The sequence below is a fragment of the Urocampus carinirostris genome, chromosome 3, assembly GCF_059441175.1.
Source record: "Urocampus carinirostris isolate Australia breed hairy pipefish chromosome 3, RoL_Ucar_1.0, whole genome shotgun sequence".
NCBI classification, from domain to species: Eukaryota; Metazoa; Chordata; class Actinopteri; order Syngnathiformes; family Syngnathidae; genus Urocampus; species Urocampus carinirostris.
The window spans coordinates 45,506,274-45,530,928 of record NC_142351.1 but is presented as its reverse complement, the minus strand read 5'-3'; the positions used below and the strand labels follow the sequence as shown (position 1 = coordinate 45,530,928).

Sequence of the window (24,655 nt, the reverse complement as noted above, 5' to 3'; positions counted from 1 at the left end):
ACAGGGTCTGGCATTTTTATATTTTCACAACTGTATCAAATCATCTAACGTCACAGTGTAAAAAAAAATGCTAAAAATGTAGATTTGGTCTGGAGAGAGGGTTTGGCAAAATTAGCGAAACCTCAAAAAGTAAACTGTGATACATGGAGAGATTAGTGTATTTTTAAAAATAATGTATTTTTGGTTACTATTAGAATCAACATGTTTTTTTTTAATGAATGATTTTTTTTTCTACCACAAAGAGACGCTAAATAATACACATTGTCCTTTTAAGGAAAAATGAAGTCACATTCTCTGTATAATTATGATGAGGAACTTGAGTGTTAGGAGATATATATAGTTGGATTTGACACCTCACCTCCTTCCGGCGTGTTGAAGGTGACTGGATCACTGCTGGGCCCATTTCCTTTCTTGTTGAAGACATTGACGTTGAGTGTGTACTCGGAAAAAGCGTCAAGGCCGGACACGATGGCGTGAGTCCTTTTCCCTGGAAATGACAGCATGTGGCGTTCATCCAAGATCCTGTCAGGATTCAGGAAACTTCGCTTCCTTCGCCAGTGAACCTGTGAAAAGGCAGCAGAGGGAAAATGCTGCAGATGAGGGAGGATTTGCTATCTTTCTTGAACTACGCAAAATACAGTTAGCAAATTGAGAGGAAAATTCCCCAAACAACCCCCTCAAAACTAGTCTGTGAAAATGTCTTAAAATGACTCATCATAAACAGAAGGCAAACAGTCAGCCAGCTCCTCCATCAAATCACCTCATCCAGTTTGCAAGGGCTGGTGACAACGTTCGCAACAACACCAATGCCCCTCGCCCGTTACACTCTGGAAGGCTCCTCTTGCCCGCCAGCGAATGGAGAATGAAAGTTGACCTCAAAAGGCAGTTGCAATTCACCAGGGAGATCGCCGAAACATCATTGCGGCAAGACGTTGTGCTGTGGTCTGTAGCCAGCAAGGCGGTCCTCCTGGTGGAGCTCACTGTCCCTTGGGAGGAGGGAATAGAGGCAGCATACGAGAGGAAACGGGCAAAGTACGAAGACCTGGCAGCCGAGTGCAGGGAGGCGGGCTGGAAAACTACAGTATGCCCAATGGAGGTGGGGTGCAGGGGTTTTGTGGGCTCCTCAACCTCCCGCCTGCTCAGAGACCTTGGATGCACAGGAGCAGACCACCGGAGAGCAACAAAGAAGCTGGCAGAAGAGGCAGAAAAAGGCAGCCTGTGGCTGTGGCTGCGGAGGAATGATAGGAGCTTGGGGCCTTCAAGCAACACCTAGGGCATCAGTGGGGTTGGCAGGGAGATTTCCCAGCCATCGCTCCGCCACCGGAAGTTGTCCTGGGGTTAAAGGAGCGAAACATCAATGACCGGTGGTCCCCAGTTGATGACCCAGTCAGGCCCGAGTGTTCAGGGCACACGAGCATTCCAAAGGCGCCGGAGGAGGCGCGTCAGGCAGAAATGCCCAGCAGGAAGACTACCATCCTGTATTTCAATTTACCGTAAATTCCGGACTATAAGCCGCTACTTTTTTCCCAAACGTTCAACCCTGCGGCTTATTCAGTAATGGGGCCAATTTATGTAATTTTTCTAACAGCCGCCAGCGGCGCTCGAGTCCAAGGCACATGACGCAGCTCACAAGCTAAACGCAATCGAGCAGTCCGATAAAGGAGGACACAGAGCTACTGCACGCAAACTTTACCTTGTGAGCGTGTTGCTAGCGTGTTTTTAAATAAGGGAGCATGGGACGACGTTTATATGACAAAGTTTCTTTCCCATGCTAAAGGAGGGCAACTTTGATAACGACAGTTATAGGGAGGAAGATGAGATCGTTTTACCGTGATTTCTATATGTACGGTTAAGTTCTTTTAAACGTATTGTGAGCATCTTGTTAGTAGCGTTTTGCTACCCTTCACAGGCACGGTTTGGGATGAAAGTTATAATATTATTATTAAAGCTTTGAAAACTCTCTCGGTGTTCTGTCTTTCTTTGTAAATATGTGTAACCATGTATAATATGTATTTGCAACTGTATATTTTTGTCATGTATTTATTTGTATTTATTTTGGACACTTATTCTGATAAGTCTTGCACTGACCAATTGAAAAGAAGGGGTGTAACAGACGCGGGGGATGACGGGAAATGGGACCGGTAAAGGTGAGTGTTTGTGGACACGGCAGACAAAGGTGGATATATATTTTTCCCACCTTAACCTTTGGAAATATACACTTTTTTGCCTTGGATTACTTTTAATGGGACCCGGACTGTGCAGATCTGCATCAAATTTTAACTACCGGTATCATTTTCCGTTCATTTTGCCGGCTGTGGTTTTTAAACTGTGTATTTATTATGATTTGACCGATAACGGATAATGGATAATTGATAAAGAATATAGAACAAAAAACCTTAACGGTAACAGTGTTATTATGGCGGAAAAAATAATTACCGGTAGTCAGAAACCTTGGCCAATTCTGTATCCGGCCTCGGCAGCAAGGGAAGGATCCCTCGGCCACCTTTGTATCCTGTCTGGGGGGCAAGGTAGGGTCCCTTGGCCACTTCTGTTCCCTGTACTGGCGGCGAGAAGAGTCCTTTCCTTTTGACAAGAAGGTCACTCGGTTGCCTCTGGCTCCTGTTCTGGCGGGAAGGGTTAAGGACTCTCAACTCCCCCTGTTCCTGTTTCGATAAGGTCTCTGTGCTAGCGGCTAGGAGAAGAGTCCTAAACTCCTTATGGCCCTGTTTCAGCACGGATGGACAAGTTTGTTCAGCCATCACTCCTGTTTTGGCGAAGGACTGTCTGCTGCAGCCTATGATCTTTTTTGTCCATCTGGCATCAGAAGCTTGAGGGGAAGGTAATGTCTGGATCTGGTACGTCACCTTCCCCCAGAAGGCGCCAACATGGTTTTAGAAATTAACACATCCGTTCCCAATCACCCTACATCTAACGGTGATTACCCTGACTCTTTAGAACGACTGTTTATACAACACAAAGTGTTGAGTGGATGCCTTAAACAAATACAGTATAAGATTGAGGTCTGGACTTTGGCTTGGCCATTCTAACACCTTTATACCATAAGTGTTAAATCATTCCAATGTAGATTTTGCCTTATGTATAGGGTCTTTGTCCTTTTGGAACGTGTACCGGCGCACCATTCTCAGGTCTCTTGCAGAGCCCAACATATTTTCTGCCAGACTCACCCTGTATTTGGCTCAGTCCGGCTTCCCATCAACTAAAACAATCTCACCAGTCCCTGCAGAAGAAAAGCAACCCCAGAGAATGATGCTACCACCGCCATGTTTGACAATGAAGACTGTGTTTTCAGGGTGTTGAGCTGTGTTGTTTTAACGCCAAATGTAACGCTTTGCAATGCATTTGACCAAAGCATCTTGTTCCACATGTTATTAGTGTCTCCCATGTAGCTTTTTGCAAGCAGTAAACGGGCCTTTTTATGATACTCTTTCAGAAAGGGATTTTTCTTTCTACTCTTTCAAAAAAGGAAGATTTATGCGCAGTAAAAGTCATACTTGTTTTATGCACAGATTGTCCACCTTAGCCGTGTATGCCTGTGAGTCATCCAATTTGATTATCGGTTTCTTGGTTGCTTCTCTTATTAGTTTCCTCTTTTTTTAGAGCCCAATGTTTAGAGGGAGGTCCATGTCTTGGTAGGATTGCAGTTGTTTATGCTCTCTTCATTTTGATGTTTTTGCCTGCACAGTGCTCCGGGAGATTTGCAAAATTAGTCTTTTGCATTGACTTTTGACCATTCAGAAGTTATCAGTTATCTTCTGGAGTCTGCTGACAGAACAGGGCGGCAATGATTTTGGCAACAACTTCTTTTGTTTTTTGTTGTTGTAAATATCATGTAGAATGTTACAATGATTAGGTTCCACTGTATGTTTTTGTGAGAACATATTTTCAGTTTTTTAACCTTTAGTTTGAAGCCTGAAATGTGGCAATATGACAAAAAAAAACTACTCTTGGGGGCAAATTCCTTTTTCTAGGCACTGTTTATTGTTTTTTCGTCGTCCCTTTGACGAATAAGTTACATTGCAACATTTGTTGAGGCGTGACAGGAAATACGGGCAATAGTTTTGTTGTGTTTCCTCTCTCAGACAGACTGCCATCTGGAGAGGTGTCAAAAGCTGCCAACGTACCAACATGCCTCCAAACTGGCTCATCAAAGGCGTGAGAGCATCAAAGACATTAATTTGCACCAACCTTTCAGACAGAAATCAAGGAGGCCATCAAGACTATTCTACATATGCAAACAGATGTGCTAAGGCGAGTACTTGCTTCTGCGCCAAGTTCTCAATTAAGCTAAGAAAATCAATTATTAGGTAAAATGTTGCGCTCTATCCCCTTCCTACTTATATAAGCCGGCTCCTCATCAATAGGGAGCCGGCGCCCTCATAATCTTTCTCTATCTCTTTTGTTTTCTATTTCTCTCTTTTTATTTATTATTAACATTTTCCCTTTATCTGCCTTTATTCCTCTACCTTTCTCTCTCCCTCTTTTTCTTTCTATTTCCTACCTTTGTCTTTCACACTATTTCTATTCCTCTACCTTTCTCTCTCGCTCTTTGTCTTTGTATTTCTCTACTTTTCTCTCTTTCTTTCTCTTTCTATTCCTCTACCTTTCTCTGTGTCACTCTTTCTCTAACTTTCTTTCTCTCATTATTACTATTTATATTTCCACTCTCTTCTCTTTCTTTCTATTCAAATTTCTCTACCTTTCTCACTCCTGCTCTTTTATTCTCTCTCTCTCTCTCTCTCTCTCTCTCTCCCTCCCTCTCTCTCGCTCGATGTCTCTTTAGTTTTCTACCTCTCTGTGTGTCGCTCTTTTTCTACTTTTCTCTCTCACTATTTCTATTTCTCTACTCTTCTCTTACTTGCTCTTTCCATTTCTCTACCTTTCTCTATCCTGCTCTTTAATTTCTATTTCTCTGCCTTTCTCTCTCTCACTATTTCTCTACCTCTCTCTGTGTCACTCTTGCTCTACTTTTCTCTTTCTCACTATTTATATTTATCTACCTTTCTGTCCCTCCCTCTTTCTCTTTATAGCTTTCTACTTTTCTCTGTCTTGCTCTTTTTATCTCTCTACTAATCTTTCTTTCTCTTTCTCTTTCTTGTACTCTAACCCTCTCTCTCTTCCATATTTTCTTTCTATTTCCATAGCATTCTCTTTCTTTGCTCTATTTCTATCTTCTTTTTTTCTTTTTTTCTACATTTTTATCCCACTCTTTATATTTCTCTACCTTTTTTGCTTTTTCTATTTCTCTACCCTCCTCTCTTCTGCTTTTTCTAGTTCTCTACCTTTCTCTCTTGCTCTTTGCCTTTGTATTTCTCTACTTCTCTCAATCTATTTTTCTCTCTATTTTGCTACCTCTCTTACGTTCCCTTGTTATTTGGGGATGCACCGAACTGTAGCCCCAATGTGTGTTACCCAAGTAAAGGTACTGTTACTTTAGAAAAATATTACTCAAGTTGATGTCAAATGCAGTCATCTAAAAAATCACTTGAGTAAAAGTGCATGCTGTAGAGATCCCTACTTAATGATTGACATTTTAAGCCCGAAGCTGTCCGAATTTTGGGCTGGGTTCAAGTCCAAGATCTTACCTCTAATTGGCATTATATTTTGACCATTTTCATTTAAGGGGCAAAAAAAAAACCTGGCGGACCGCGGGACGTAGCTTGCCCGACCCTGACCTAGAGATTGGCTTTTTGTCATACACAGAAGTATATAAATTCAGACAATGGATGACAAAAAAAAAAAAAACTTACATGGTACCCCTTCAGGTGGCCTCTCAGTGAAGCAGGCGGAACAGGCGTCCAGCTTACTCTCAGAGCGGTCGTGTTAATCACTTCTACAGCAACATCCCGTGGAGCAGCGCTAGGAACTAAAGGACACATGGAGGGAGGTCACACAACCGCACAGGGATCCACAAATTGTCTTCTCGCTCCTGTCAAGCTTGTGGGCGGACAAAATTTACCGCACACAAATGTCAGCGCGAGTGTATTTTTGTAAGCTGCTATTGGTGGCGCTAAACAAGCAGGCAGATACAGTGCCTTGCAAAAGTATTTCTCGCCCTAAAAAACTTTATGACATACTGCCATCGTTCAGGCTTCAATCTTACGGAAACAAAAAACCTCAAAAATATTTCAGGAATCAACAACATGCGGGACACAATGTAAAAAAAAAAAAACAAATATATCAAACATTTTATATTGTGCTAACAAATTAAAATTGGAAAGGTAGGCATTGCAAAAATATTACCCCCTTTCGGGTTAAAAATTTGTACAACCTTCTTTTGCTGCTTTTACTGCCACGAGTCTTTTTCAGTATGTCGCTATAGGTTTTGCACATCTTGAAATGGAAATATGTATCCATTATTACGGACAAAATAGCTCAAGTTCCTTAATGTTTGATGCTGATCGTTTGTGCAGAACATTTTTGGATCTTTCCACAAATGCAGTAAAGGATTGTGGTCTAGAATTTGGCTTGGTCATTCAAACACCTCCATATTTTTGTTATCAACCAATCCATTTTAGATAATGTTTTATGTTTAGGGACCTGTTGAAAGGCTAACCTGTTGCGACTCCTGCTCAGGTCTCTTGCAGAGCATCATATTTTCTGCCAGAATCACCCTGTATCTTCTCATCAGCTCTAATGATCTCCCTAGTCAATGCTTGAAAAAAAGCAGCCCAAGTGCATGATGCTTCCACCACTATGTTTGACAGTGGGGACGGTGTTTTTGGAGTAATGAGCAGTGTTATTAACGTAAGACTTGCAACTCAGCTCAAAAAAGTGCTATTTTGGTCTCATCTGACCAGAACACCTTGTTCCATGTGTTACTTGTGTCCCCCAAGGAGCTTCTTGCAAACACAAAATTGGCCTTTTTACAGAGAGGAATTTCTTCTTACCACTCTTCCATAAAGGGCAGATGTATGCAGAGGACGACTAATCGTTGTTTTATGCAGAGATTGCCCAACCTCAGCTGGTTATGCCTGCAAGTCATTGAATTTGATCATGGAACCCTCTTGCTTGATTCTCCAATTACTGGTAGTTTTTTTCCTTGTTTGGTCTGACAGTTGAGGGGGAAGGTGTGCAGTGGTTTTCATGCTCTCTCCATTTTGATATTGTTGATGCACAGTGCTCTGAATAATGTATAAATGTTGCTAAAAGAATTTGTATCATAGTCCTGCTTTAAAGGTTTTTTTAGCTCTAATTTTGAAGCCTGAAATGTGGCATTATGACAAATAATTATTCTGGGGCCGATACTTTCTCTAGGCACTGTATATCTAAATGCAAGATGCTCCAAATAATCTGTAAATCGAGGGGGCGATGTAAAAAACGGTTCTACTTTATTTCTGCTCTAGGAGGTTGCAGGAGTTGGGAAGCAAAGCAGAAGCCTAGAAGCAGCAGCATGGAAATCGTCCTACGCTGCCGGGCGCGTCGTGATCTAATAAAGGTCAGAAAGATTCTTGGAAAAAAGCGCTATATTTGAGCTCTCACAATTCTACAAAAGGTTATTTGCCACCAGCTGTGTTCACGGGAAGGAGAAGTCACTACACAAAGTTGGCACGGGCAAACAGGAAAAAATGAAAGAACTTAACCTGACACATTTTCCCGTAGACAATGTCGAAAGACGACTGAAGATGGGGTAGCGTACCATAAAACAAAGAATTAGGGAAATCACACACAATCTGAACTAATTGCAGGGTTCGTACACATTTTTATGGCTAAACCCGAGCACTTTTTTAAAGACTTTCATTGCCAATTTTTCCATTCCATCAGTACCACTAAAAAAATCAAAAAAATCTGGTGTGAATCACGTATTTTGCGGATACACAAATATATCGCAAATTACATATGATTTTTTTTCATCTGGTGTAAATCGCAAATATAATTCTATATCTCAAAAATACACATTTTTTAATACGTCTCACGTTATAAGGGTTGGGGAAAACGAGTTTTATATAGTTTATATTTTCAGTTGCAGCAAGTGTTGCCCTTTACAATTTAACACTAGTAAACACTACCTTCATCTTTTGCATGGCCCATAATGAATGTCCATTATTAATATGTAATCCTTGCACTATTACACATTTCAAGGCCACATGTATTCAACAATATTTGTCACTTCGAATGTCAGGGTTACCATGGCGCCTAATTGGACCCGCCCGTGTGGCGCCAGCTGCGGCTTGTTGACGGATTGGCTTTCTGTCTATTTTAAGCCAAGCGCGCTCACGCTTCCTTTGTCAGCCCGCCAACGAAATTCTGCCCCGCAAGACGTGGGTTTCGACTCGGTCCTGTTCCTGTTGGTATTTCCTGTCCGCTATTGTTCCCGTTTATTTTGTCCTGTTCAATTTCGGGTTCCAGTTTTGTTTCCGTCTATTTGTGTCCTGTTTATGTTGTGGTAAATAAACTTGCATTTGTAAAATAGATTTGCATACATTTAGAAATTTAGAAAGACTTGCTTACAGTTGTGAGAAAAGGTCGTGTTGACATCAGTTCGGGAAATTCTTGGCAGACAATTAAGTTTCCTTGAAGATAGAGTGCAAGGAACGGGAGTCTCTGTATAAACTGACCTCACGTTGTTTGGAGGAGCCATCTCCTGGTCTCCTTATAAGGAGACGAACGAGAAAAACAAAATTCCTTTAACTGATACGTGATACCGGACCGCCTTTTGGGTTGTACTCAATTGAAGCTACAAAAAGCGTTGTTATGCCTGGAGCTCTCTGAGACCTTCATTGACGCATCAATAAAGTTGTATCTCCCTCCTACGAAGCTGGCTTCTGTCCATTTTCCTTATCCACATATGAGAAGACTTTTCTCTCGATTATCGAACCTCCAATTTCCCCAACATTTATTATTTTCTCCAGTTTTCGTTCCCATCTAGTTTGTCCTGTTTATTTTCGATATTCTGATTCATTATCCATACTGTCTGTCCCGTCCCGTCCGGTATCTACCCCATCTGTCCAATATCAACTTGGGCAATCGGAATCGATCTCGTCGGTCTCTGGCTTCCTGTCTGTCCACGCTAGACCTCCGTCTAACATGCATGACTTCCCATTTCCCGTAAAATAAAAGGCTTGTGTGAAAACGTCATGCATTTGCGTCCTGATCCTGTTCTGGTTCTGACATTGAATACTCGGTTTGCATTGAGAAATAGTCAAACAAAATTTCATGCAGACGTTTATAAGATAATTTACGGGTGCACGGATATACAAACTAATGTGGTATTTTCTCCACACCCTTCTCGCTTTTGTAAACCCTGACCCATTTCCATCCATGTAAATCATTAAAAAATATGTTTTTCTGTTATTTTTTTCTTGTGTTTGCTGACAAGCTCGATGAAACAACACTGCTTCCTATAGAATAGTTTTGGAATGACAAAAGACTCGTGAAACTGAAACTGAAATGTAGTGTATTTTGTATGCACACCAATATCTAAGAGATGAAATCAAATAAAATCCGATTTTAATTGTCGACAGATTTCAGACAAATAGCCAATCTCATTACCGGATATTTGTATTGTCTGCTATGCTAATCAGCTTGGCTAATCCTTTGACAAATTAGGCCTTACTATGTGTGTGTGGTCTAACACAGTGTTTTTTAAGTGGTGGGTCTGGACCCAAAGGTGGGTCAAGGACTGGTTTTCCAGGGGGCCTTGGCAAAATAATGCTATGAGGGTCAATTGCCTACCTGTTGTCCGTAAGGTCAAAATATTCAACTTGCTGACACATTCTGCTGGATGAAATCATCATTGCAGCCTATGTCAAGTTGCTTGCTGCATGCTCTCTTAGACACACTTGAATAGTTAATAAACTCTTCTTTTTTCCCATTTTTGTGTGGGTTTGGCTTTGGGATTTTTTTCGAACAGTCATTTTTTTCACTGTTTTCATCTTGGAACTAAGGAAAACGCACTCGCGAGAATTTACTGTAACATAACCCCCCCACCTCCACCAGCCCCGCCTCTTTTCCGAAAGCTTATTTCGCTCGGTGGCCGGAACAACGATGAAAAAAGTAAGATAAAAGCAGATAGGCGCGGTGAATAAAAATATCTTAAGGTTTTTTGAACTCAGTTGGGTATTATTAACACATACTTAATAGAAAAAATATTTAATTTTAAACTTCAACACCTCAAACTATGCACCGCACCTTTACCGTAGAACGCAATAATGTGTTGCAAATTCAAGTTAAAACCCGGCAAAAATTGTCATTTCATGTTTCTGCTTGTTGAGTCTGTTAGAATCGGCTAAAAAACAGAAGTAAAGCATCTTGGATTTTGTTAGGATTGTGTATAGTATTTGACCACTACATGCCACTGTATGGTGTAGTGCCAAAACGAGCAAAAGCTAATGCTAATAAGCATGAAGAAGAATCCAAACTAGGGAGACCCAAAGTTACCAAACCACTTGTCACAATCCCCCGGATCTGGAACACCTGTGCTCAGGATTTGGCGCCAACAGCCAGGACAGCTGATTGGCGCACCCTGTCCATTTAAATCCTCAGCTTCCGGAAACAAGCTGTCTGATTGTACTATGCTACCTGCTGCCATCTGCTCAGAAAGCCCGTACCTCCAACTCTTTGCCTGCGTCCTGTTTTCTTCTACTTGATCTCCGTTGCCGACCCGTTTCTGAATTTACCTACGACCTGCCCTGCCCGTCTGACTCCTGATCACTCTTCCGAGCACGACGACGCCCTTCTTCTCCAGCCCCGACCAACAACACGACGATTACGCCTGTCCACGACCATTCCCGCCAAGCCTTCACCCGCCTGTCAAGCGTAGTCAATCTGTCAAACAACGGATCGAAGAATCACGCCTTGTCATTCCTTCCTTCCAATAAAAACCAAGAAACGAGTGCAAGTGATCTCAGTTTTCCTTCTGTCTCGCCTGACACCACATCAATTTACTACTAATCTTTCACTAATCAGGTAAAGGTCATGTCATGTAAAATAAATGCTTATTTCTCAGCCTACGAGTATTTTTTATAATGTATGTTTATATGATAGTTCATGTATTTGTGCTTGTTACTTGAAATAATATTGTTTTTTTTACTACTAGGAGAGCTAAAAAATACATATTATTCTTTTAAAAATAACTTGAAGTTATTTTGGTTTTGCTGTTTTTTTGTTTTAAAAAAAATGAATATAATCTACCACATTTGATTTACACTGCTCATTAATTCAATATATTTGAGAAGTGGAATATTTTTTTTGCAGTTTGGGTATGAAACCCCATTGTAGGAGCCAAAATGTATGTGTGTCATTGACTGGTATTCTTGTTTTGTATGATTTGGGGTGAATCCACCCAGTCCGGCGCCCTCCCACATCTGTGTCCGACAGTCCTGACAAGCACATGCACCACGGCGTGTATGCGCCGACGAGTGTACATGCTGCACGGACCCTCCACAAAGAAAAAGAAACCTAGAAAAAATCTTGAGTGGGTGATTTAAAAAAAAAAAAAATCAGCAAGAGAGAAGCCCGGCCTGTCCCGAACCTGAATGAAATGATTTTCATTTTAGGCCCTATCCAAATTTCGTCCTCAGACCTAAAATCCTTATAAGAATTGATAAATGAAGGTGGTTTGTTCAAATGTGCTCTAGCTTACATCAAGACTGATAAAACCCAAATTAAGTTATTTGGACATAATGAGAAGAAAAATGCATTTCAGTACAAGCATTTACTAACCACAGCAAAATCAAGTGGTTGTTCCCTCGCATTGTGTGGCTGTGAACCCAGTGTACATACTGGCAATCCTGTTCAAGTTTAATGTCACATGAATTCCTTTTTACTTTAGATCACACTAAAATAAAAGTGAAGTAGCTTAAGTCACCTAAGGAAACCGGTGTACAGATACTTCATTAGATCTATATGTGTCAAAACACCTTTAACACTCATGCTGAATCATAACTCCTCTGGGAATGTTGTTTAAAGCACTGGTGTTTGACAGCGGACCACTTCTACAATATATTTGGATTTTGTAGTCCATAATGCAATATACACTCACCATCTTCTCCAGAATAACCAGTAACAATCTTAGGCTCCGGTCCCCAACCGTGGCTGTTCCTGCTCTGGACTTTAATCTCGTACGGGATGAACGTTGACGTGTTCCTCACGATGAAGGAGTGTCTTTTGACTAGGTGTTCTGTCCATGTGTCCGCAACAGCGAGTTTTCTGTAGCTCACCTTGTACTCCAGGCCTGGGCCATTGTGTTCCACCGGAAACAGCGGCTACAAGGGAAACATTCCGTTCGATCTGCTGGTGCTAGATGGAAGTAGGGTTGTTTGATAAAATCTTACCTCCCAGCTGATGTCCATTTGATGTGGGAGGTGGCCATGAATTTTGATGTTTTCTGGATTCCTATCAGGGGCTTCAGAAAGTATAGGTTAAAATCCTGTTTCTAAAACAGGCAGTTGGAATGTAAGGCTGAAGTCTCAACGATCTTAAATTACTGCAGGAGGGAGACATATTTTAAGTGGGACACTTTTATTATGGGACTTAGGATGTTCCATTGTTTTATTTTATGTACAGTGCAGTGAAAAAGTATTAGCCTCCTTCCTGATTTTAGTGTTTTATGCACATTCATCTCTCACAAAGGTTTCAGATCATACCAATTTTAAACCCAAAATACAGTTTTGAGATGTTGATTTCGTATTAAGGCACCAAAAAAATCAAAACCTATCTGTCCCTATCTGAAAAAAAATAAACTTAAGAGCAAGTTGAGCCACCTTTGTCAGCAATAACAGAAATCAAACATTTACGGTAAGTGGCAATGAGTATTTTACAACACTGTGGAAGAATTTTGTCCCGGGTTTCTTCGTGAAATTGTTTCAAATATGCTATATCGGAGGGTTTTCCAGCATGAACTGCCGGTTTAAGGTCACACCACAGCATCTCATTTGGATTTAAATCCAGACTTTGACTTGGCCACTGTAGAACCTTCATTCAGGGGTGGACTAGCTGGTGTGTTTTGGACCGTTGTCCTGCTGCATGATCCAAGATCGCTTAAGTTTGAGGGCACAACTCTCGGCCTGACGTTCTCCTTCTGGATATTCTGGTAAACACCAGAATGTATTATTCAGTCAACCACAGCAAGTTGTTCTGGTCCTGAGGCAGCAAAATTAGTTTTTCACAGAGGACCATATCGGCCTTGATTTTTTGTGTCTTAATAAAATGAATTAACATTTCGAATATTAAATTAAATTTTGTATTTCCTTGGGTTGTCTCTGTGTATATTAAAATCTTCTAAGCACCTCAAACTTTTGTGAGTGATAAATATGCAAAAAAAAACACAGAATTCAGGAAGGGGGCAAATATTTTTTCATGGCACTGTATTTTATGAAATCAAGAATTTGCTTTTGTCTGGAGAGTGGGTTTGGTGGTTCAATTCGATTTTGTTGAAAGACATAGTGTGGCTCTCAAATAAAAAAACAAAAGAAAATCAACGTGGATTTTTTGAGTCTGAAAGGTTCCTGACCCCTGTTCTAAAACATTGTCAACTTGAGGTTGAAACAAAATGATACGAAGCAAACGAGTTGTGGGCTGTCAGGGCCATAAAGGCCATCTCTCCTGTCTAAAAATATCTGAATTGTGAATAGTTAATATATTTTGTTTATGAATACTAGTTAACTAATTCCAAATTGTCTGTCAGCTTCCTTCATTGGTTTTCCTCTGGTTTTGCTGCTTCCAGATGTGTGCTTTCATAATTATGTATTTAACCAATCACAACACAGCCATTTCTTGTTGCCAGTGTAAGAAATATACCCAAAGACCTTCAGGATGAGGTCTGCAGGCCTTGAGGCATAAAATCAGTGTGTCGACAAAACTGTCGGTTTAGTTTATTAGATTCTGGCCAGTTGGCCAGTCAGCTCCTACGCGCGGGCCTAGGAAAACGTCACCGGTTTCGGCCGTAACAGTATTACGACGAAACCGTGAAGAAAAAAATAGAACAGACTTTTTTAGCCCTAAATTGAATGCAGTAAATATTCAGCCAGAAATACGAAAGGAAAGACTCGACTTTCAGCGTTAGCTTTGATGGTGATGGAAAATGACGTATTGATGGAACTGAAATGCAAGGAAGGAACCGAGTAATTGACATTTTCTTGAGGAGAGAAAGGAGTTAGGATTTTAAACACAAATATTTTTTTTAATTGAGAAAAATGTGGCTATATACCTATAATTTCAATTTGATGGGCTTGATATTGACGCTTTATAATTGTCACAGCTTTAGCTGCAGTCATTTTTTTTACAATCATAAAATAGTTGAGGGTTGAATCGATCCAGATGTAGCACTACTGAAGGCGTAGGTGTGAAATGGACTGGAGCAAACCTTTCCGAGGTTCAAAGGGATAACTAAGCTTTGCATTGTTACGCTGTGTAACTCTGGCTATCCCACCACGAAAGCAAACGAACAATGAAAAAGTTTCATCAGCACAGATTCAAGTGAAAGTGGAATTGAGGGACTCTCACCAGCTGGGGGGGTTTTGTAGCGATCAGTAGGCTCACTAGGGGGGCCGGGTCCTACAGCGTTCACTGCATACACTCTGAACTGGTAGTTAAGATGTCCGTGGAGTGCCAGCTCGGCTGTTGCTTGGTTACCAGGGACTTTATGCAGCTCTTTCCACTTGCCCGGCTCCCATTGGTTCTCCTCATATTCCACAATGAATTCTGCATTAAGGCAGGTGATCAGAGCAAAGCATATCATCATTTCACATATGCCGTACGAGCTGGACTGCACTTATCGCATTATACACGAGCCTCGTGTGTCTGATGGATTATCTTAATGAAAGGTCAATATGTGGTTGTACATTCATGAGTGATTTAATTTGAACCAATTTTCATGAAATATGAATATCAAAATAGTAAAAGATATACTATTATTGTTAAAGGAGGAGGGGTGTCGTCTAAGGTGTCCCTAAAATGTTGAAAGTTGATTTGTTTTCTTTATTACTGTATTTACTGGAATATTAGGTGCACCTAAAAATGCTAATTGGTCCAGAAATTTGAAAGTGTGTCTTATATACCGCAGATTACTGAGGATAAGATTGGGAATGCATACAGTAATGATGCCTTACGATAAATAGTTTCACAGTACATTCGCATACTTGAATTATGGTTGTGCAATGATTGATCAATTTGCTAATAATTGCTGACCTAATTTGTAAATTATTGAAAAACAACAGAACATGGGAAAACAAAAACAAAACAATGTAAAGGGAATCAGCTGCTGACATGTTCACACTAAACCACCAGTGGTACCACTGGACTACTAGTACCATATTCCATTATCACACTATTTTTACTTGATGCAAGGAACAAAGATTTGCATAGTACATTCTGACAAGTTAGACAGTCTCTCTACTTCCAATGGGAGCCATCCACTTCTTCACCAACAAATCTTGAGAAAAAAACTTTCAACAACATACTATACAAGCCGAGAGGTTATTGAAGAAGTCGAGAGACTTTTCAACCTATAAGAATGCCATTTTGCCAATCAGGTGTTGTGACACTGTAAAAATACCGTGATAATGGATGAGCTTAAATGCCATTTCGTATGTCTTCCGTACCACTAGCGGTATAGTGGTAATGTGCCAGCACTCTCACCGAGACTACTTGAGTTCAATGTTTTGCTATTTTGGTCAGCGGCGCACATTAGGGCATTGCATTAAAATGTACAGAAGCTCTTGCAGTCTCAAGTAAATGTGCCTTATAGTCTGGTGCACCTTATGCATGAAAAATATATGGCTGTTACCTATAGATTGGATGTTTACTCAAACAACTCACACATGTATGCCCCTAAAGAACAAAAATTCAACATTGCAAACATCTACATACAATCCATTATAAGTCGGTAAAAATAGAGGACACTGTGCGATATGTGACCACCAGCTGTCGCTGTGTTGTGTAGTGCAACTGAAAATGAATGCTGAAAAGCATACCTTTTTTTGCCTATTTTTGACAGGGTTTTTGTATTTTGGGGATACCTGGAGCAGCAAGATGGCGGATAACGATGACAGCTTCCTCTAGGTGAGCCTTATGTAACATCAAATGAATACAAATTTCTCGATCTACAAGTATTTGAAAAATTGCATGCTCATATGATAGTTCATGTATTTTATGCTTATTATTTAAATCAGTATTGCTATTTTTCAATATTTAAGTATTTTTTTCACCATAGAAGACCCTAAATAATGATGTGCCTTTATATCATGTTATATTATCATTATATCTTATTTACAGCACACTTTAAATGTAATAAAAATAAATTGAAACGTATTAATAGGATGGTAAGATGAACACAGACAGAATCGGAAATTGCCATAAGTATTTGAACAAAATGTAAAATCTCACTTTTTAGATTTTTGTTATGTATTTGTATCAATTAATACAAATTATATCCAAATAGTAATACTAAAAAATGGCTATGCAGTCACATCAGTGCAAATGTAAGGTCAAAAAAATGTCTTCTCTTACAACACAACAGTCTCTCACTGTCTAACAAAGAACTAATTTCACTCTGCATAAGACTCTGACCCCATTTTGATCCATATTCATTAAAATTAGGACTCCAAGAATTCCATTAGCTTTATCTCACCTATAACAGAACTGTTGTGATCACTTCCAGGTACCCAAGTCAAACGGATATGTCTCATATCTTCCAATTTGCTCATTCCTACATTACGAGGGGCATCAGGAACATCTGCAAAATAGAATTACATAGTGGTTATTGGCACTTTTTCATAACGCTGGACCGGGGGTCAGCAACCTGTTGTGGCTCTTTAGTGCTGCCCTTGTTTCTCCCTGGAGAATTGTCAAAAACGTTTGGAAATGGAAAAATACTTTCAGAATCTTTAATAATGTTTTCATTAAACGCTAAAAGTGGGGCGTGTCCTTTAAGGTGTTCTTAAAAAGTTGAATAGTTTCTCTATAAATTATGAGTTAACAATGTGCTGGAGAGAGATATTATACTCATTCCTGCATGATTTTTTATATCTGTTTTTCAGTGGAGCATGAGATAGTGGGAGAAGAAAAAGGCCTGCTTCATAGTAAAGTCCAAACGCCAACTCAAACCCCCCCAAAAATAGAAAAAGAGAATAGTTTATTCATGCGCATAACAGAAGTATCACAACAAAAAAATGGAGGAAAATATTCCCATGTCCACTGCTTCTGTCAAACCATTTTTTTTAGCTCTAAATCAAGTTAAAACTTCTGCCAGAAATATGACAGCACAGACTGAAACTTTAGCGTTGGCTTCAATGGCGATAGACAAAGAGGTCTTGACAGAACTGAAACCCACTGATAAGGAACGAAAGGAGGACCGATTTTGTGCACGGATGAGAAGGATTTTCGGTGTGTAAAATGTGGCTACATTGCTAAATAACGGTGCGATTTTGTTATTAATATTGATGCTTTTCTATATGTATCAGAGCTATAGCTGCACGCTGCACTGCAGTCAATGTTTTATAGCCATAAAATGGTTATTGAAGATTGATTCAGATGTAGCAATACTGAAGGCTTAGGTGTGAAATACAACCCCAACCACTGAAATTAAAAATGTAATACCGGGTGCAAAAAAATGAAAAAACTCAATCGATTTTCTGGCAAAAAGATCTAACCCAACGTGGCCCGTAACTCAAAAGGTTTGCCAACCCTTGCACTACTGACTATGTCAGGTAACAGAGTTTTATAGAAGTGTTCCATATGTTAACATAAGGGAGGCACACTAAATCACTAACACGATCAGTGCCTCAGCATATATGACCCATTTTTAATTACAGAATTGTCAAGTCATGTTTATTTGTATAGCCCTTAATCACAAAGAGTCTCAACGGGCTGTACAGATCAAAGACTATTGCAAACTATTATTACAGACTGTTAATCTACATGAGGGCAAATGATACACATATTATCAACATAAAGTATAGGTTATTCATATGCGAGTAGAAATGTGTTTTAAGCTTAGATTTAAACATTTCCACTGAGGTTGCAGATCGAATCTCAGGGGGAAGAGCATTCCACAGCACTGGGGCCAAGATGGAGAACGCTCTCGAAGCTGCGGATCTCTTCTTGGCTCTTGGGGTCACTAGTAGACCAGTGTTAAGTTGTGAATAATATATATTTTTTTACCTGAGGATTTTAGCCCACCTTATATAACAACAACTTAGTAATTACATAACAGTAACATAAAATAGTATTTGAAAAATGGATATCAATCTGATAAGCCTTCACATTAATCTATAGCAAAGAAGTAGCTCAAAGCTTCAAAAGGTTGGTGACCTTTCGTGGAGTTTTGAACAAGTAAAACTTACCAAGTACTGTTAGAAGTGCAGTGCTATTGTCCTCATCCAGACGCGTTCTGGCCATGCACGTGTACACTCCCTCATCATTCAAGTTTACATTTATGATCTGTAGCATGCCATCACCCACAAAATACCTAAGTGTAAAAACCTGTGATGAATAAATAGGCGTCTTATCCGATCCAGGTGACAAATGTGATTGCTCCTGCAACCTTGAGTGTTCCTCGGTGGAAAGGTGCATTTGCTCTCCATCCTTTAACCAAACCACTTCAAAGGAGTCTTCGAGACTTTGATCGTACTCAGCTTGACACGTCAACTGGGCCGTGGTCCCGCTGATGACCTGCATGCCCTGAAGTCCATTTACAATGTGTGTGGGGTCTAGCATCAGAAAGTCAGAGAAAGTCAATTAGAGAGAAATATGGAATTGTATGAAAAATTATGTGATGAAAACAAAATTCCAGTTTACAAAAAACTGTTATTCTAAAAGCGAATTTACTTATCTACTCAACCATTACAAGTGCAAGGTAATAGTCATCATCGTGTGTTGATCATCGCTTAGTTTTTAAAAAACAATCTTGTCTTCTAGTGCTAGGGCAATTTCCTCATTTTGCAGTGATACCTTTGACTGTCAGCACAGCCGTGATAGATGACTTGCCCTCGCTGTTATCGGCAACACAGACGTATTCGCTGCTGTCTCTCTTCTCCGCACTGGAAATTTGTAACGACCCGTTCTGAAGGGCAACAAATCTTTCTCCCTCTATGGTTTCTGGAGTCTCATCTTTGGCCCTGAGAGAGAAAGAAAGAAAGAATGTGTTCAAATAGAGCATTTATATCTGACAGACAAGTACTAAAAGGAAAGCTAATTTAAAACAATAGTTATGTTAACGTTTTCCCTGGAACAATTTTCGCTATTTAGAAAATGTACAGAGACCCCTCGATGATTTGCACTTCCGTTATTGCTGGTTCACTGTATCTTGAATTTTGAATCAAACTGATCCGTCCTTGTTGTCATTAATAAAAATATCTTGCATTGCACGCAGCAAATCGCTATCACTGAGTCAGGTTTCGTGTGTAGCATGGGCGTGACTGTCAGTGTCCGCAACTGTGATAGGCCGGTGTATGATGTCAGTCAAACAGCAGTGCAGGCACACAAGTCACTGTGTCCTCCCCACAAAAAACAGAATGCAGAGCATGATCACCAACCGGTGCTCCGTGGATTGTTACCGAGTCAAGGAAGCGGCTGAGGCGGCGTCAGGAGAGAAGGCAATGGGGACGCTGCTGTTCAGGCCTACTGCTAGGGGTAAGCTATGTAACAATCCTCACAAGCTACCCCTGCCAAAAGTAGATTTCACAAACACCAGATACTCTCAAAACTGATGACCTGGAGCTACAACTAAAACACAACCGTCCCTGGTGTAGCAATCATCGCAGAACCAGATGTAAGTGTGCAGCTAGCCAGTCGATCTTTAATTAGCTTTCTTTTACTGAAAAGTGAAGCCCCTTAAATCTGTTGTACTTTTGTATAACATCAATAAATACCATTCATTCAACTGCAATTCTCTGCCTGTGTTTTAATTTGTAGATCTAAAGTTTTTATTTTGTTATAGTCGTATACACTCAGTCGTAAGGATATCATCTCGAGGTTAGTATGACCCTTCGGGGCTTCTATAATTGTGCTACTTTGCGGATTCTCACTTTTCCCAGGGATTTCTAGTCCTGATTAACCACAGTTACCGAGCGGATACTATATTCCAAAACATTTTTTTCAATTAGGCACGAAACTTGTGGTTCTCCTCCCCACAATTATACAAATCCGTGGCAAAGTATTTTATACACGACTCGAGAACTTTAGTCTCAAAGTTGACTCATCTGGATTGTTTCCTCTAGAACACAGAACTTTCAAAATGGCGAATCCCATTAACACAGCATGTCTGGCTATCTCAGAAACAGTTGTAGTTGCGATTTGGTGTAAAAGCACAAAACTTGATTTTTCGTGAAAGTGCTGGCATACATTTTCCTCAAACTGCTTGTGACAACGCCCACTGTTGTCGCAAACAGTTTTTCTGTGTTCAGTCGGGATAAAAAACTGACAAGAATTGAATGAATACGGTTCAGCAGGATACAAAGAATGCATCTGGGCAGATTTTATGTTTATTTGCAGTGCAACATGTATCTGCTGATCAGCCTCTTTAGTATGAAAGCGTGCTTGTTTTATTCTGATGACGTCACAGTTCAGGATGTCAAAGATGAGACAGGTTTCCTTCAAAATGCATCGTTTCGGAAAATAATTGAAATCTGCCAATGATTTTATACAAAAACCATGTCCTATTTTCTCACATTTTGCATGTTTAAGAATTTAATTTTCGCACCTTAAGGCGCACCTAAAAGCCATTACGTTTTTCAAAATCTAACCATGCGCCTTATAAAAAGGAGCACCTCATATCTTGATCTATATTTTGTGGCAACAAGTCCCGCAACTACGTTAACAGCCACCGACTCATGTTTCCCCCATAGAAAGAGTGTGCAGTGCATGCTGGGTTAAATATATGCTGGAGTTTCATTTCCTAACTAATGTGTCAATCATCATTCATCATTCATGTCAATCATCGGGCTGTCGAATGTTAAGGAGTTTACAATTTGACTGACCTATCTGACCTATCTGACTTTTGTTGACGTTCCTACTTTAGCGCCTTATAGTCCGGTGCGCCCTATGTATAAAAAATAATCTATCAAAAGACTATTTTATGGGGGTGCTCCTTATAACCGGGTGTGCATTAGAAAAACAGTACCGAAATCCAAGGGGATAACACAATCTATCCATTCATGTATATATCGATACATCCCTCAGGGCTCGCACCAAAGTTTTTCTGTACATAAAGTCACCTACGTCATTTTTTCGGTTATCTAAATCGATGTCTTTGTGACCTTAACAAGTTAGCCTCGCAACTCCAGCTCTTCCATTCAGCCGGTAACAACCACCGTCGTGTATCATACAGCGCAGTTAATTTGCAGTTCCCATGGCAATGATGGCTCCAAGAAAGGTGCATTTAGGCAGGAATTTTTGAATAAGATTGAAGGATTTTCTACATGTCGTCTTTATACCATAATGCTCAATATTCTTTTTATTGCAGCACAATTTGAATTTAAATCATCAAATTTCTTAAGGATAGGGTGCATATTTCAAAATGTCCTTAAATATTCTGTTCAGTATGTGTTCACAATGCCCAACTGAGTTCAAAGAGCATTTATGTATTTTCCACTGCACTTTCGTCTTACTTTTAGCAGCGCTGTTCTGGACGTGCAACACATTAGTTAGATGGGGGGCAAAGGGAAGTTTAAAAAGTGACTATGTGCTTGTAGTCACAGTTTTTTTTCTTAGTGTAGCACAGAAATTGTAAACGTAAGAAAAGGCCTATATCAAATAGAATAGAAAGAAGAGTTCATTTGAGTACCTCTAAACAAGTACTCGAGGAATGAGCCCACTGAGGCTGTGATCACGAGCCAGAAGATTAAAGCAGAAAGTAACAAAGTTTCAAATTCCACCTTCAGAGGTGATGTCTGCAACTCCCTGGCACCATCACCTAGCTTTAAGTCATGATCGCAGCCTCAGTCAGCTCATTCCTCAAGTACTTCTATTTTTTTTCATTGTTTTGAGTGTTTGGGTTGGTCTTTGGACTGTATTTGAAATCGGCCTTTTCTTACTTTTCCCGTTTTCAGGGTACACTAACAACAAAAGACGGGAACAAGCATGAAATCACTGTCCACCCAACTTTCCCTTATCCTGCTTCCTAATCTTTTGCAAGATCTGCAACAGCGGTGCTAAAAGATAAAAACAGATGGGCAATGTGGACAATAAATAGTAAGGCTCTTTGAACTCAGCTGGGCATTAATACCACATACTGAATATAGAAAATATTCTACTTTCAGCTTGTTAAAGACACATCAAACGATGCACCCCACCGTTTATTATCTACTCAACCCATGCCAGAGGAGACTTTGAGAGGATCATCCCGAGACACAAAGTGGTAATTCCAAAAAGTGTATTGGAGACTCTAAAAAGATCATTTTTAATGGGAATTAAGCTGAGCTTTAAGTCTCCTTAATAGAATCGAATTAGCCCCGATTTTGAGTATTGCGGGAGGATAATCGCGTTAAACAACACAACACCTGAAGCGGTGTGCACTGAATAGCCAACTTCCAAACTGCAGATGCACACTTTTCTCCCTTCTGTCTCACTGGGGTGTTTATTTGTGAAATTTCTGAAAATAATTGCGGCATGATGTGTCAGGTTCTTGCGTGTCACTTGTGTGAAATTTCTCACCAAAAGTCGTATGCTTCTTACCACGAGATGTTGGGAGGAGGGGAGCCGAAAGCACGGCAGCTCATTTCCACGCTTTCGCCACGTATTACTGCATACTCCTGGTAATCATCAGTCAAGATCAGAGGGGCCATATCTAGAAATGATGTCAAAATGACAATTCAAACCACCAATTGGAAGTTTTAGGTACCATATGGCAGCTTTCTTCAACCAAATCCCCACACAAGAACCTTACGTATTGTTGAAAGTAAAGTGATTTCACAGCGGGAATCATTGTAAGTGAAAAGAAGGATTTTTGTGATGAGCAGTTGTTAAAATATTGAAAAACGTGTTGACAATCGATGTAATGGACGTAAAAAGTGGAAACCTGGGAACAACAAAGATAAAACTGACTGTCTGCTGCCCACCCCCGCAGCCCCAGCTACTCCTCCACATTCACACATTTAGACAGTCTTAGGCAGACTATTCCACCATTCCACACAGACCAACGACAGATACAATTTCATTGACATGGAGACACCGCTTTCTCCAGCTCACAAGCGCATGTTCAAAAAAAAACTATTAATGTTGCTGTGCTGAACATGCGCTCTCTTTGAAATAGAACTTTTACCATTAAGGATTTAATTTCAGACACTCAGGAAGGGAAACATGGCTTAGTACAAATGCCCCATTTTGTTCTCAATGAGGCCTGCTCGCCATCAAATTTTAGCTGTTTTTTTTTTTAGTTAGGGAGGAAAGAAGAGGAGGTGGGACTGCATAGATTTTTAAAATATTCTCAAAAGGTTAGCATTTTCTGCATACTCATCTTTTGAGCACCATGCATTTTTTGTCTAGCAGTCTCTTTACAGACATCTCCATATGTCCACCATATCATTATTACCGATATGCATCACCTGTGCCCGCTCCTTTGGCGCCAACTGCCTCAGACTCTGATTGGCTCTCTGTCCCTATTCAACCCACTACTATCCGTCCCCGTTTGTTAGTCTGTCTGCGAACCTCAGTTTACAATAGGCAAGCCTTTTCCGACCCTGACTCCCACCTGTTTTTAGCTCCCGTCTGTTCCCCTGCTTCGACCCGTTTTTGATCCTGACCACGTCAACTCTCCCGTCCCGGCTTTTGACCTCTTTTGTCTTCGACCACGTCTACTCTCCTTTCCTGGCTTACGACTCGCTTACGACCCCGACCACGTTTTTGCTCTCCTGTCCCGGCTACTGACCCGTTTTCACATTCCCGACACCGCCATTGCTTGCCACGGAAGATCGGAGCGACCTTCTTTCCGCGTCCAGCAATCCCCGAATCGTGGGCGCAACCCTTTCTCTTTCTCCTAATAAAACTTGTGAGAATTATAACGCAAGTGGGTCCTTTCTCCGTTCTGGTCCTGGCACACCACTCTTATCAGTAAGTTTTTTACATTCCACCTATGTTAAGATTTAAATATTTGGTTATTTTAATGTGGACAACACCTCGGACATATTGTCTAGAGATGTTTTAAACTACCTAGATTTTAAACAGCATGTCCCACAGTTGACTCACAACAAAGGACGCACCCTCGATCTCACAGTTACGTAGGGCTTGAGCGCGAGTTTCTGTTTTCAACAGAAACATCCTCTGTTTTCGACCTGGCTGTGTCCGATCATTTCTGTGTCTTTTTTAACATTGATGCTTTTAATGAGCGGGTGGCCTTGGTGACTAAATTCTTGAAGTGGCTGCAGATTGTATAGAGCTTTTAAAGGGCACTGCTGCCGACGTCTTACCAGCACCTTGTGATTTTGTCGATAATTTTAACAGAAATCTAAAATCAGCACTCAACCATGTAGCTCCACTGGTTACCAAAATAATAATTAGAAAGTCGAAACGGTATGGTCACAAACCTCAAAAAGCAATCCATGTTTGCCGAGAGAAGGTGCAGAAAACATTATTATCCAGCACATAGGGAAACATTCTTTCAACAACTCAACCTGCTATAAAACACTCAAACGATCAAGGGTCACATACTTCTCAAATTGTATTTATGACAATGAAAAGAACCCCAAATTCCTTTTCTCTA

The 24,655-nt window shown here is 40.4% G+C and overlaps 1 protein-coding gene across 14 annotated transcripts in view; it reads right to left on the bottom strand.

The window, feature by feature from the left end:
* The window catches only part of chl1a (cell adhesion molecule L1-like a), a 100,842-nt gene that overhangs the window by 48,157 nt on the left and 28,030 nt on the right, over positions 1-24,655 (bottom strand). For 10 of the 14 annotated variants that reach the window (XM_088332034.1, XM_088332038.1, XM_088332041.1 and 7 more), the window contains exons 12-22: positions 22,633-22,744; positions 18,910-19,076; positions 18,503-18,668; positions 18,303-18,427; positions 16,589-16,693; positions 14,464-14,661; positions 12,294-12,364; positions 12,002-12,224; positions 7,602-7,637; positions 5,769-5,884; positions 359-563 (exon numbers count right to left, since the gene is read on the bottom strand). In XM_088332034.1, the coding sequence (XP_088188160.1) occupies positions 359-563; positions 5,769-5,884; positions 7,602-7,637; positions 12,002-12,224; positions 12,294-12,364; positions 14,464-14,661; positions 16,589-16,693; positions 18,303-18,427; positions 18,503-18,668; positions 18,910-19,076; positions 22,633-22,744 (1,524 nt within the window). The remainder of the gene's footprint in view (positions 1-358; positions 564-5,768; positions 5,885-7,601; positions 7,638-12,001; positions 12,225-12,293; positions 12,365-14,463; positions 14,662-16,588; positions 16,694-18,302; positions 18,428-18,502; positions 18,669-18,909; positions 19,077-22,632; positions 22,745-24,655) is intronic. The other 4 variants (XM_088332036.1, XM_088332048.1, XM_088332046.1 and 1 more) reach the window with 1 other exon arrangement.